General features: G+C 28.4%; 2 protein-coding genes across 2 annotated transcripts; both read right to left on the bottom strand.

The window, feature by feature from the left end:
- Positions 1 to 9,044: 9,044 nt before the first annotated feature.
- On the bottom strand, positions 9,045 to 9,942 carry LOC109148521 (zinc finger BED domain-containing protein RICESLEEPER 2-like). The gene is made up of 2 exons (XM_019296266.1): positions 9,340 to 9,942; positions 9,045 to 9,215 (listed from the first exon to the last, which is right to left on the bottom strand). The coding sequence occupies exons 1-2, from the start codon at positions 9,928 to 9,930 to the stop codon at positions 9,177 to 9,179; spliced, it is 630 nt and encodes a 209-aa protein (XP_019151811.1). The 5' UTR covers positions 9,931 to 9,942; the 3' UTR covers positions 9,045 to 9,176.
- Positions 9,943 to 10,024: 82 nt separating this feature from the next.
- Positions 10,025 to 11,391, bottom strand: LOC109152697 (zinc finger BED domain-containing protein RICESLEEPER 1-like). The gene is made up of 2 exons (XM_019300351.1): positions 10,138 to 11,391; positions 10,025 to 10,042 (listed from the first exon to the last, which is right to left on the bottom strand). The coding sequence occupies exons 1-2, from the start codon at positions 11,389 to 11,391 to the stop codon at positions 10,025 to 10,027; spliced, it is 1,272 nt and encodes a 423-aa protein (XP_019155896.1).
- Between the last annotated feature and the right edge of the window lie 4,612 nt (positions 11,392 to 16,003).

Below are 16,003 nucleotides of genomic sequence, written 5' to 3'. Positions count from 1 at the left end.
GTGGTGGCGACGGTGGTTGCGGTGGTATGGTGGTAGTGGTGGCGGCGACGGTGGTGTGATGGTGGTGGTGTGACAACGGTGGTATGGTGGTGGTGGTGGCGGTGGTATGGTGGAGATGGCGGCGACGGTGGTATGTTGGTAGTGGTGGTGGTGGTGGTATGGTGTTGATGATGTTGGTGTAAAAGTTGGAAAATGACTTCCCCCAAAAAAAAGGGGAAGTCATTTTCCATAAAATTGCCTTCCTTTTCCATTGACTTCCACCCCATTTTCCTTTGACCAGTCATTTTCCAATGTAACCAAACACCAAAACCCCGGAAAATGACTTCCAGAAGTCATTTTCCGGGTTTCCAAACACACCCTAAATAGAATTTTTTTTTTAATTATATTATAGATTATAGATTTTCCAGCAATCCAAACACTATGGATAAAGAAAAGTCATTTCATTAAGAAAATTAAAACTAATTAAATTAAATCTAATCATGCTATATTTATTTGTAACTGTATATTAATTTCATTTTGAAATCATTGGTTCACATATTTGAATTATTTATTTTTTCGTTAATTATTATAAACAAAAATGATACTATACTAATTAATTTATGATATTTATCAAATTGTATTTTTAAAAAAATATAAGATTTACACATGTTATGAGGGGTTAAAACATATTTTAAAATTATCTTTTATTAGTAAGTATTTTTATTTTTAAAATATTTTTCAGCAGCCCACACACTCCCTTAGTCTACCATAAAAAATTGATAAAGAAAAGTCATTTCATTAAGAAAATTAAAACTAATTAAAGTACATCTAATAATGCTATATTTATTTGTAACTATATATTAATTTTATTTTGAAATCATTGGTTCACATATTTGAATTATTTATTTTTTCTTTAATTATTATAAACAGAAATGATATTGTACTAATTAATTTATGATATTTATCAAATTGTATTTTTAAAAATATAGTGTTTTACCGGCAATTTATATCATGCACCAGGGTGCGCATTGCATCGTGCGTCCTAATGCAATACATAACTGTATAAAAAAATACACATAATTGTATAAATAAATACACATAATGATATAAACAAATACACATAATAACGTCAACCCCCTTCCGCGCCTCCCAAAACAACGTCGTTTTGGGAGGCGCGGGATGCACAGTGCTGCGCGCGTCGTGGTGCAGAGTATAACGATTGTGTTTTACCCGTGCGTTGCACGGATTTTTTTTTTTTTTATGAATTTAAAATTAAAAATAGAAAACAATGAAAATATATTATAATGTACAATATAATAATATAGTTGGATTTTTATATATTTGGTCAAGTATCTATTTTCATAACATACAAAATTTAAATTTAAATTTTGTATGGTTAATATAATCTCTAATCATGTACATATTTAGATAAATTTATTGAAAAATTCACATAATTAAGTTTATTTATTCCTAATTGTATTTCATATATATTATAATTCTAAAAATATGAATACTAACTAAGAGAATTGTACTTCGAAATCAATAAAAAAAATGTAAATTCTAAATTTTGTATGAATAAATTTAAACTCTAATCGGACGCATTTCCTTATATGATTGTATAATACATTGTATATACACATAGTATTTATTAATATGTATATAGAAAAATTCTATAATATAATTTCAATAATTATAATTTATATTGATAGATTTATAATTAAAAAATTACATTTAGAAATTTAAAATGTAGCATTTAAATATTGTATGATTATTATAGTGTATAATTGTATCTAAAATTATAAATATTCATGTTTTGTTAATTTTATACTTTCATTTCTTTAATTATATTTCATATTTTATTAATTATAACTTAATGAAATTGTCACAAATATTTTTAGGGAAGAAATATTATATTTTTTTTGTTTCAATAATTATATTAATTATAATTAATAAATATTGTGGCAATTACCAAAATAATTTCATTAATTATATTAATTTTAATATTTGTTCTCTTCCAATATTTAAACACATTACCATAAAATTATCATAATAATTACACGAAAGAAGGAAAGAAAATTATTAGAATAATTACCATTAATATTAAAAATTAATTATATATTAATATAAGTATAATTTATTTTATGTCAATAATATTATACATTAAGTATATATATATAATTATTGAAAAGAGGATATAATTTTAAAAAGTAAATTATTAATTAGATTACATAATATAACTGTCCTACTAATTGATTTCATACTACTATGTATAATTAATATATTTGAATTTTTTTAAAGCTAAATACCTATTAATTACCTTAATAATTAAGATAATTTTTAGTCAATCAATATTCAATAGTACTAAATGTATTACTTCAAATTTTTATAAATAAAATATAATATTATTAAATCAAAATAATTAAAAATAACGTGTCCATATTACAAAAGATTTTATAATAGTAATTTTTATTGCCTAATAGAATTTGTCAATTGTTAAACATTGTTTATGGTAATTATTGTATGACATTTAATACTAAGATTATCATGTATAATTTTTATAATTAAGGTATAATATTATTAAACCAAAATTATTAAAAATCATGTGTCCACAATATAAAATAAATTATACTTGTCTTAAATAATTATTTATTAATATAAATTTATAATTATAAATTTGTATCCGAAAAAACATAGCAACTGAAATTTCTGGTTAATAAAAAAATCTCTCCATTTTTTGTCACCAATTTATAGGTAGAGAATGTGAGAATTATAAATTAATATAATAATATAAGTTTCATTTTCCATTTCTTTTTCTATTCAGTCAATTAGGGATTTTTATAATTTTCAGTCCATTAATAATATACGTTTCCTTTTTCAATTTGCATAATTTCACTTTCGTTTTCCAAATCCGTGTTTCATCTGTTATTCCCATACATAATATTCACGTTACTATAAATTGATTAGCAATTAATACATTTACAATACCATAATTATGCAATATTACCAATTAATACATTTTAATTAATTTACATTAAACATATGCTTACCAAATAAGATTTATTAATTATTTGACTAAAAATATAAAATATTTAATTAATTTAGTACACGAGTTTGGACGTGAAAATGATGTAGGATGATTTTACTTTATATATATATATATATATATATATATATATATATATATATATATATATATATATATATATATATATATATATATATATATATATATATATATATATATATATATATACACGTTCATATGAAATAATATTACCATACATACTTGTTAATATTTTGATTTATTAAATTGGTTACAATTCATATTATGGTATGAATAATTCTTATGCAATATACAATTTGGCAACTCAATTAATATTAAGACTTAGCGCAATGAACATATTTCATCTTGTGTACTCATTTGACCGGAAATATGAAGGTTGGTTCAATAAATCGTAAATATTACCAATTGGTTGGTTAGAAAATAATCTTTATCAAATAAAAAGTAATTAAATTGATAAATTATACTTAAAAGGTAAATATTATGGGTAATTTTCTTATATATAAACCTTTATTGAATTATTTTATTATAAGGAGCAAAAAATTTTATACATAAATTGTTTTATAATTTATTTTGATCTTGAGGTCACACACACACATATATATACACACTGTAAATATTACAAAATACTTGATTATAGAATAAGCTTTATTAAGTTATATATAAATTAAAAATGATTAAATTGTTAAATTATACAAATTGGAAAACTCTTAACAAAAAATTAGCAAAAATGTAACCACATCCGTAAATTTGATTCTATTTCGTAAATGATTTATAAAAATCTGTGTGATTTTATTTCGAAAATTTCAAAGAATAGTGCAGAGTAGTAGTAAATTAAGGTAAATATTACCCAAAATTCTCAAAACCAAAAACATATTTGATCTTATTGAGAAGTGAGAAATGCCTATTACATAACAATAACAAAATATAAAATTATAAGTGAAGTTGAATGTTGGAATAACTATACAATCTTTAGAGCTATTAACATATCCATCATTATTTGAATCACATTCTTTCAAAGAATATGCATATGTAGAAAAGTATCATGAATTTGTAGTGTAAAAAAAAATGTTTTAAAACAACCATATGCATAAACTAAAAGTTTTGAAATACAAACTATTCAAATTACGATCATAGTACCAAAAAAAAAAAAAAAAAACACCTCTTTATCATGGACTACACACTCTATAGAGTTTATTGTTTCAAAACCTCTTGCCTCTGGAAGATGAACAACACGGAGCACTCCAACATTGATTCTATTCCAAATGAGTGTAGGATGAAGTTGACTACCAACAATTTCGTTGTGACTTCTTGCTACAACAATTAGACAATTATATTATTTTTAAAATAAATATATAAAAAAATAAAAGAGAAATAATTTTAAAAAATAAATGTAGTGTCAACTATTATATAATAATAATGCATATTACATGTAAATTTATAAATTCGTTGTAATTGCCAATGCTTAACATCATTGTAGTTTATCCAGTTATTGTGCGTACCTTCTACAACGTGGGCACACGTGGTGTTGGAAGTCATCAACTCTCCTTAATACATGTAAATAGTTGTTCAGAACCATTTCAATTGTAAAATAAATATATAAAAAAATAAAAGAAATAATTTTAAAAAATAAATGTAGTGTCAACTATTATATAATAATAATGCATATTACATGTAAATTTATAAATTCGTTGTAATTGCCAATGCTTAACATCATTGTAGTTTATCCAGTTATTGTGCGTACCTTCTACAACGTGGGCACACGTGGTGTTGGAAGTCATCAACTCTCCTTAATACATGTAAATAGTTGTTCAGAACCATTTCAATTGTCTCTATATTTATATCCTGCAATATTTGCAAAAGATGCAGAAAAGAAATAAGAACATAAATTAAGAATTATGCCATTGGAAAATGAGAGACGCAATACATAACTCACCCCAGTACAAAAAGGAAGAGTTATAATTTTTCTAGTCACTAATCCATTGTATTTATAGGTAGAGATAGAAAATATGAGAATTAATTTTTTTTTATATTTTCAATCAATTTGCCTAATTTCTATTTCCTTTTTTCATTAGAATCCTTTTATATTTTCAATCAATTAATAATATCAGTTTCCTTTTTTCAATTTATATTGACTGGATTTCACAATGGTATATTGGTATTGCATAATATTACCAATTAATTGCTTTTATAACATTTCCATTTTACATTTGCTTACCAAATAAGTTTTATTAATTTGACCAATAAAATATTTCATTAATTTGACTATAAAAGTTTGAGCGGGAAAATTACATAGGAGGATTTTACTTTTATATATATATAGATATAGATAGATATAGATAGATATAGATATATAGATATAGATATAGATATATAGATTATTATTAATATTAGAGAAATTATATTAAGAGTTTTGGATTATTATTATTACTATTATTATTATTATTATTATTATTATTATTATTATTTTGTTCATAAATAACATTATAACCAATAAACATAAACACGTAGTAAAGTAAAATTATTTAAAAGAAAAATTATTTTATAATTATTTGTTATTACATCCAATTTAAATTTCAATTGTAAATTATTCATTTTATTATGCAGCTATTATTTTGTCAATATATTAATCATATGATTTATTTTTATTAGATTTTATTTTTATTTCTATTTTTATTTACTATTTTTATCATATTATGAAAATATATATAGTTAATTAATATAATCAATGATTTTTACTGATTTTTTTTTAAAGCAATGTTACCTTATCTGATTAATTTAAAAAAAGTAAACAATATATATAATTTTTTCATTTTGTCTAAACTACTACACATCATTCCCGTCATTTCTTTTTCTAATGCTATTTTCACATCAATATTTAATAAAATATTTACCAAATGATTGCTATTTTTATCACTATGCGTGTCCATTGAACTCTTGTATTACACAAAGTATTTAATTAAAAACATAATAAGTTCCAATCCAAGTTATATTCCTGATTTTTGTCCCTTTTTTCTGTTAAATTTTTTTGTACCTTATGCTATAAAAGTTGTACTACATAATTTTTTGGACAAAAATATCCCTGCCGTTATAACTTCTGTTATCTTTCCACACTATTATTACTATGTACATGCATACACAATAATTTTTTCTTACATCCTTCAATGGTAAGTTTTAATTCATTTAGGTTTTAATTAAAATGCTACCATAGTTATATATAGTAATATAGTAATTTATCATTCTATAATTTTTACCTCAAAAATATTAATATGAATTATACAATTATATATATATATATATATATATATATATATATATATATATATATATATATATATATATATATATATATATACACACACACACACACACACACACACACACACACACAATTATTTTTTTTAAAAAAAATAATATAACTAAGATTTTAATATTTAATTTTAATATTGGGCATATATTTTTTGCGCATTGCGCATATAAAATACTAGTAAAAATAATAAAAAGCGGAATCCCAAATATTAATACCAACATATAAGTTTATAGTTGGTTGATTTGATTTGTTTGTTTTAAATTTGTAATGGTATTTTGTTGATATTGTACGAAACCTTAGTTGGTTGATTTGATTTGTTTGTTTTAAATTTGTAATGGTATTTTGTTGATATTGTACGAAACCTTCAAAATGACAATAAGCATATCCTGAAGCGATTGATTCTTGAATATCAACCCAAGAACATCCGGTATTAACTCATCCCATCATCAAACATTACAACCATCCTCCATTTTAGCTTCTAACTCTCTGCCTCAATGGGAGGAGAGACAGAGGCAGAGAGAGAGAGAGAGAGATCCAGAACAAGAACACATGATTCACTAAATGTGCTTGATTCAAACCATGATATGTTAGTCAAGGTTTCAAAAGGTGAGGCGTGTTGACAACCAAAGCTATTCTCAATTTAATTGAAAAACTAAAGGTGACTTAAACAACAAAGAAATGCAGACCATACACGTTGGTCTAAGGGGATTATAGGGGAGCCTCATATTTTTTCCCCTTAAACAAGACAATTCACTTTAATTGTCTCATATACAATGACGATTAATAAAAGCTAGGGTCAATTACTTTTTCATGTAGGTTTATTCTTAAAAAAATCTGTCTTTAGTCATGAACAATTATATGTTGCAGTTTCAAGGGTCACAACTCCAAATGGGTTGAAAATATAGATTTGTAATAATGAAAGCAACAAAAACAACTTCAACAGCAAACATTGTATACAAGGAAATTTTTCAAAATTTGTAAAAAAAAAAAAATAATTCATTATAAAATCATATCATATTTTAATATTATAGTTGTTATTAAATTTATTATCTTCTGTACTTTCTAAACCAATTTTACTAGAGTAGTAATGAAATTCGTCATGTTTTAATTTTAAGTATTTTTAATTTCAGACTATTGTGTAATTTGTGTACCTTTCAAACATATTAATTTTACAAATAAAATTTAACTAATTTGTGTACCTTTCAAACATATTAATTTTACAAATAAAATTTAACTAAATCAGTTATAGGAAAAAATACATTTTTAAATCAGGTAATTTAAAACAACTTTAAAATACAGTTTGATTCCAATTTGCTTTTCACATATTAATGCTTTTTAAAATTATTTTCCTCTTTTCACATATTTATTTTCATAATAATATAATTACATAAATCATATTACATATCAATTTTTCTAAAACATTTGTGAATAAACGAGTCATATATTATTGATACTTTTGCACTTATCTTATAATCTAAAAAAATTGTACACTTCCAAATTTTATTATTTAAATATATATATATATATATATATATATATATATATATATATATATATATACATATATATATATATATATATATATATATATATATATATATATATATATATATATATATATATATGTGTGTGTGTGTGTGTGTGTGTGTGTGTGTGCGCGCGCGCGCATCGCACAGGTAAATTACTAGTTTGAGTTGTAAAAGAAGCGATTACTATAAAATGGCAAATTATGTGGATCCGGGTCCATCTTTCAAGTTGTACCCGAGTCCAAAATACATCACTTATATTTTACATACTGAATGTTCACAATTTTATAAAAGGTAAATTGTGAACCTTTAATATGTAAATTGTGAACATTAAGTATGTAATATGAAAATTGTGTATTTTGAACTCGGGTCCACATTGCAAGGTGGGCCCGGGTCTAGGGTATAACTATTGGCAAATTACTGTGTGGACCATGGTCCACATTGTGGATCATAACAAAAAAGTACATTTTTAATATACTAAATGTACATTATTTTTGTACTGAATGTACATTATACAATATAATGTACACTCAGAACAAAAATAATGTACATCCCCTTAATACAATGTACATTATTTTTTTACTGAATATACATTATTTTACAGTAAACAAAATATGGTCCACACAACTTGTGTGGACCATGGTCCACCAATAATGATTGATAACTATTGCTATAATGTGTGTAAGTAGGGGTGGAAATAGGCCAGGCCGAGCCAGGCTTTTTAAAATTAGGCCTGGGCCTGTTAGGAAAACTTAAAGCCTGGGCCTGGGCCTAGGCCTGTATGTAGGCTTTTTTTTAGGCTCAAGTCTGAGCCTACAGTAGGCCTGGCCTGGCCTGAAGCCTTTTTAAAAGCCTATTTAGTAAAAAGGCTTTTAAAAAGGCTTCAAAATAGGTTCTAAATAGGCTTTTAGTCTATTTAAATAGGCTCAAAGCCTATTTAAAGCCTACATTTTAAATCCTTTTAAATATTATATATATATATATATGAATATACCTATAAAAAATAATTATATTATTAAGTTACAATCAAGTGAATCAACCAATATTCATAAATGACAAAACTAAGTTCATATTTTATAATAAAATGTCAAACAACACCTACAAGTTTAATAAGTACGAGTTCATAATACAAAAACCATACAAGTTTGATAACATCAAGTCTACATGTCCATAATACAAAAGTCCATCACAAATTCACAACTCACAAGTTTAACAACAACAGAAATCATAAGTTCACAATACAAACATGAAACATTAAACATAATAACAACAATAGCATTCAAACATAAAATGAAACAAGTCATGGCTTCAACATAATCTCCTGTTGTCCAGAATCTCCCTACACAATGAAAAAAATTGAGAATAAATAATGAAGTCAATTACAAGTTCAAGTTCTCATAATTAAAGTAACAAGCAGTAATATAAAATAATATAAAATATTAAAGTAACAAGTACATTCTTACCTTTTGTTTTTTCTTCAGCCCGTACTTGTTACGAAGCCAATCCCCACCACAAATAAGAGCTTCAATAGATTCCTCATTTAAGCTAGCACGATATTCATCAATGACTCTTCCCCCGGCACTAAATGTGGATTCAGATGCCACACTTGAAATAGGAACAGCTAGTATATCAGAAGCCATCTTTGATAAAACTTTAAACTTTGGACTATTATTTTTCCACCACGCCAAGGCACAAAAGGATGAAGTAGAAGAAGGAATAAAAAGATTTTCCTCAAGATAAGTCTCCAACTCTGATTTCGTAAGAGGAATTGATTGACTTTGGTAGACCATACTCAATAATTCTTGCATCCCTTTATCCATTTGTTGTCCACCATCAACCAGAGTGCTGCTTTCAACATTGACTTCACTATGTCCACTAGTAGAAGAAGCATCTTGACTATACAAGTTCACATAATCAAGATATAAATCTTCTAATGCCCTTTTCACCTTCTCCACATTCTTTTCAACATCACTTGGTGTTTTATACAATAAGGGAAAAGTTATCTTAATACCATTTAATTTCATCCTTGGATCTAAAACACATGCAATAGACATTAACAAATTACACTCCCCCCAATATTTGTCAAATTTTGCTTTCATAGGTTTTGCCATCTCACGCATGAACATGTCAAAACACTCAGCTGCATTATCAATAACCTTTTTCACCCTTTGAATTTCAGCAAGATACAAGTTAGAAGTAGGGTAATCACTACCTGAGATGACATGAGTTGCATCATTAAAAACCTCCAAAAGTTTACAAACCTTCTCAATCTTGTCCCAATCCTCAAATGATGGTGCATACTTATAATGGGGCTCTTTTTCATTGTAATCTGAAAATGCATGCTTAAATTTACTTGCAGTACACAACATCAAGAATGTGGAGTTCCATCTTGTTGGACAATCAAGAATAAGTTTCCTTTCTTTCAATCCTTTTAATTCAACAACTTCATGGAATGACTTTAGCCTTGCATCTGAAGAATTTATAAATTTCACACTTTCACGAACATTATGAATGACATCTTTAATAGTGTTAAGGCCATCTTGCACCAACAAATTCAGAATGTGAGCACAACATCTAACATGAAAAAGTTGACCATCAAGTACTAACTTACTGCTCAATGACATGTTTTCTTTCAAACTTCTAACACAAGAGTCATTGTAAGATGCATTGTCAACAGTTACTGAGAATATTTTATTCTCAATGCCCCATCCTCTCAAACACTTGAAAATAGCATTTGCTATATCTGTTCCTCGTCGAGGAGGAGGCACTTTGACAAAATTCAAAACTCTCTTCTGAAGGTTCCAACTTGCATCAACAAAATGACCTGTCACAACCATGTACTCAACTACTTGGTGACTTGACTTCCACATGTCTGTTGTAATGCTAACCTTACTCACATTATTCAAAATCCTTTTCAAAGTATTCTTTTCAGCTTCATACAATTGCAAACAATCACTTCTTGTTGTTTTACGACTGACTCTTCTAAAATTTGGATTTGCATATTCAAAAGCCCACATGAACATGTCATCCTCTACGATGCTAAATGGTCGCTCATGCACCATAATTCCACTAGCAATAATCTCTCTCATCTTTTCATTGGAGTATTTAGCATTAGGAACAATAAAGGGATTACCACCACATTCACTAGGCGGCCGAAATTGTATCGTTGTTTGTTTATTTTCTCGAGAGATATGCAACTTCCGTTGCAGGCAAATCTCTGAGTGCCTCTTAAGATGGCTAGTGCTTGCACCCTTTCCACCAGTAGAGTATTTTTCCTTACAATACAAACACACTGCTTTCTTTGTACCATTAGCAAGTTCAATTTCTTCAAAATCATTCCATACCGGAGATGTTTTTTTCCGCTTTTTTGTTAAGATTGAATCATTATCAACCCTATTGACTTCTTCAGAATTGTTACTTTCAATTGGTTGACTTGAAGAAATTGATGGAGTTGTAGTTGTAACTTGCACATTCACTTCTTCAGGAATAGATTCATTTGTATTGTTACTTGTCATCCTATATAATTTTATAATTATTCAGCCATTAAAACACATAAACAAAGTAACATCTAAGTATCTAATATTAATTATTATAAACAACTAAACTATAAACTTTATAGTAATAAACTAATTATAGTAAAAAAAAAAAAAACTAATTATGTTTAGTTGTTTATAATAATTAATATTATAACTAATCAATTTATTAGTCTGCTTAACTAATCAATAAACTGAGTAATAATTGTTTATAGTAATAAACTAATTAAATTGCTCATTGCAGACTTGCAGTTCCTTATTAGTGTATAACTAATCAATTTATTAGTGCATAAGTGCATAACATTATTTATTTAGTTATTTATTTATTTAGTTATTTGAACTAAATAATAACTACTGTCAATTACTTTGTTGACCATATACAATCACTGTGTCCTTTAATTAGCAGATTCATTACTTGATCTTTGCTTTCAATAGGTTTATTACGTGTATGGGTTCATGCTATTGGTTTTTATTATTCTGATAATTGTCAGAGTGTGTGTGATAAATTGATAATCGTGGCCACATATTTCTGCTTAAACAACACTCAGGCCTGTGTATATTAAATAACAGTCAAGGCAGTATGCATATTACTTCAATAAACAGGTGATGAAACGCAGGTCTGAGTGTCTACTTCAATAAACAATTAAACAAACAAACGTATATTAATAAAACTAACCTCCGATCGCCGGTCGCCGGTCGCCACCAAGCAGATAGCAGAAAAGCAGTCTGAGTCGTCCAACTGCGGTCGCCGCTTGTCCAACTCCGGTCGCCACCTCGCCACGCCGCCTCACCGCCCGCAGCCTCGCCGGAGTCGCGTTAGTCGATTCGAAGATTTCGATTTTTGGGGAAGAAACGAGTACAGGACAGTTTGTGTCCACAAAGCCACAAACGCAGACAGTCCTAGGGTTATCAGATATTGACTTTATACTTATATATATATATATACTGGGTTATATTGTAATTATTACAAAATATTAGTTATAAAATATAATATAAAATAATTAATATTAAATATATATTTTATATATATTATATACATAAACAGGCCAGGCCTGCAGGCTCGTAGGCCAGGCTTTCACATATAAGCCTAAGCCTATTTAACTAAATAGGCTATTAACTAGGCCTAAGCCTGGCCTTTTAACTAAACAGGCCAGGCCAGGCCAGGCCATAGGCCCCTGGTAGGGGCCTGGCCTATTCCCACCCCTATGTGTAAGTGCAACAATTATACTGTGGACCGCGCTACACAATGCATTGTGCACCGCGGCCCAAAAACGGCGCTACACAATGCATTGTGCACCGCGGTCCAAAAACGGCGCCGTTACAGTTAACGGAGCGCGCATGTTTGGTGTATTAATTACCAACTGAAACTACAGTGTATCTAAACTGACACTGCCTCACGTATTATTTTTATATTATCAATTGAAACTGTAATTGAAATGAAATGAAATGAAACTGTAGTTGTGTTGAAATGAAACTGTAGTGTATACAAAAGAAACTGAATAACAATTTCACATATTTGAGTGTATATTACCCAACAAAATTGTAGTTATATCAAAATAATATTGTAGTTGTGTTGAAATGAAACTACAGTGTATATAAAATGAAACTGAATAACATTTCACATATTTGAGTGTATATTGTGCAATGAAGTTGTAGTTATATCGAAATGATCATGTAATTGTGTTTTAATGAACTATAGTGTATATAAAATAAAATTAAATAACATTTTCACATATTTGAGTGTATAAATATCGAATGAAACATTAGTTGTGTTGAATCGAAACTGCAGTGTATACAAAATGAAACTGAATAACAGAGTTATTTTTTTGCGGAACGGCACAGGACGGCGTGAAACGGGTGCCGTTTCTTTCCATTAAACAAACGACGTCATTTAGAAACTTGGTGCATAATTCATTAGTTCGCGCATCGCACATAAGAAATACTAGTGTGTGTGTGTGTGTGTGTGTGTGTGTGTGTGTGTATATATATATATATATATATATATATATATATATATATATAAAGGTTTCAGTCTCTCATCATTTGCGCAGTCGCGACCTCTTGCTAGGGTTTCTCTCATTCTCTATTTCTCTCTAGTCTCTCCTCTCATCTTTGAGCTCTGAGTCTCTGACTTCTCTATAGTCTCCTCTCCGATTCTCTCATTTCTCTGAGAGGCTGAGACAGTGAGACTCTGAGTTCTCTCTACTATGTAGTCTGTTATCTTCTTCCACCTGCTCTGTAGCCCGGTTAGTTCTGTTCGAGTGGTGGTCAGGTGGAAGCCCTACTCGTGGAGTGGATGATATCCCATGTTTTTTGGAGTGGGTCTCATCACTCTCGTATTTTATCTGTCTTGTTTACTATTCATTTGTCAAATTCATTTTTACTTCCTTGGTTATTTTCTTTTTAATTTTTAGTTATTTTTAAATTTAAATTTGTGTGTTTTATTCTTTTATAATACTTTTCATGTAGTTTATAAATATATAAATATATAAATTTATATATTAATATTGAACTTAATGTTATGAAAATTGAATTCAAAATTACTTCAGTTAAGCCTCGTTAGCAGAACTAGACATATAAAATAGGACGGAGTGAGTAATATTTTGTTCAATACTACCACATGAGAATCAACAACACACATCTCACAACACATGAAACATGTAGGGGGAAAACTACCACTGTCAAATATCAACCGGCGCTTGCAAGATCAAGAGTTCATAGTACAACTAAGATCCCTGTCATATACACAACAAAGCAAATCCACAGTTTCCTACACTATAATCTCATTGTATGACGATGGCCTCTATGCTACCACCAATGACCTAGTTACACACGACACACTACCAATAAAAAATAAGAGGACAAGTACTAAAGACGAAGACAATGGCAATGATACCCAAAAGAAAATTAAGAAGACTTAGAGAAATCCAAAACCAAAAGTAGTATTTATTTAGAATTTAGACTATTGTTTTTAGTCTAATTATTTAGACTAGCGTTGTTACAAAGTTACAAACATTTATTTTAGTAGCAATTATAATCAATTTCTCATATATTATCGATTTAAATAAACTAATTCAACATTCAATTACCTATGCATGAACATCTCTTATATAATATTGCATTGATATAAATGAATTATTCTATATTTATTATTTCATTCATAATTTATTTATAGCTGTAAATATTGAAGAGTAGCGTGTGCATATATATATATATATATATATATATATATATATATATATATATATATATATATATATATATAATTACATTAAGGTAAAAACACTTGTTAACATATAAATCCGTGGACAATTTGGGGCCGTTGGATGGTGGGATTGGATGGTCCAGATTGAAGCTGATTATTTCGGGCGTGTGGGGGTTCTTACGTTAAGTGTTATTTTTTATTTTTTTTTTTATGTGTAGGGGTTATTTGTGGTATTTTGGTTATCTTTGAGACCTAGTCAAATTAGTCTAGCTATTCCTCTTCCACGCGCAGCAGCTCTCTGTTCTGTCCCTCCGCTTCTAGCTCTCGATCTGTACGTGCTTCACGTCTCCAGGCTTCGCGTCCATCTCGGTTTCATCTCTCGCGTTTCACTTTCACGTTGCAATGGTAGAAGGCGGGGACTGCGGCGCATCGAAGAGGCGGAGACCACCGGTCCGAGGTGTCGGCCAAGGTGCGTATTGTCGCCGTATTCTTTTTTTTTTTTTTTTTTTTTTGTTGGTTTTCTTTTTGTCCGTCGTGTTTGTCTTGTTTTGTCGGGAGGTTCCTTCATTCTACGCATGGTGTGTGTTTTGTTTGGTGGTGAAGGTGGGTTTCACCGGGTTTATGGGCGATTTTGGGGCTAGGGTTTCTGATTTTGGGATTTTTTTGTATGTATTTGCCTGTTTAATTGCTTGTTGTGGTTGATTATTATGCATCCAGTAGGTGTGAGAATGGTGTCTGTGGTTTTTTTTTTTTTTTTTTTTGTTTCCAGTGCTGGCGGTTTTTTTTTTTTTTTTTTTTCCATTCATTCTGACGTGTTCTACAACTTTACTCTGGTCCACTAGGATCTGGCACACAAGAATTAGAGAACCTAAAATTGATAGCCAATATCAACTGAGTTATGCCATGAAATAACAAATCTAATGTTAAGGAATTCAATTTGCCACACTTGACATTTTCATCAATTAAAGCAAAGTTTATGCATTCACTATTACTCTATTAGCAGTGCATTCTATATTTCCTTGTCTCTTTCAAGTTCTGCTTAGGTTAATTAAGAAACAAGAAGGAAGGTAAAACACTTTAATAGAGAAACTAGATAAACTCCTTAACATTGTATACTTGGATGCATTCTCCAGCAAACAAAATTGCTCCTATGCTAATTCCAGTGTTAATGGCTGTTTGAATGAATATTACAAAATAAAACATCTCTTCAGAACTTGCAGCTACCAACCTACCAGCAGGGGGGTGGGGGTGTTGGGGGTTGATTGGTGTGAGGAATTTTTTTTTTTTTTTTTTTTGATTTCTCTATTAATTTTTTGTGTTGTTCAATGAAATAAAAGTTATGGGTTCATTGTTCAATGAATTAAAATGCGGTGAAATATGGTGATTCTA

Source organism: Ipomoea nil, unplaced genomic scaffold (genome assembly GCF_001879475.1).
Source record: "Ipomoea nil cultivar Tokyo-kokei standard unplaced genomic scaffold, Asagao_1.1 scaffold0268, whole genome shotgun sequence".
Classification (NCBI taxonomy): Eukaryota; Viridiplantae; Streptophyta; class Magnoliopsida; order Solanales; family Convolvulaceae; genus Ipomoea; species Ipomoea nil.
This window is presented reverse-complemented; position numbering and strand designations above follow the sequence as displayed.

Excerpts from the sequence above, each read along its gene's own strand:
- LOC109148521 (XM_019296266.1), bottom strand. The coding sequence starts at position 9,930 with ATGTCTATTGCATGTGTTTTAGATCCAAGGATGAAATTAAATGGTATT. Across the intron at positions 9,216-9,339 it reads GGCTGAAGAAAAAACAAAAG|GGAGATTCTGGACAACAGGA; the intron begins GTAAGAATGTAC and ends TTCATTGTGTAG.
- LOC109152697 (XM_019300351.1), bottom strand. The coding sequence starts at position 11,391 with ATGACAAGTAACAATACAAATGAATCTATTCCTGAAGAAGTGAATGTG.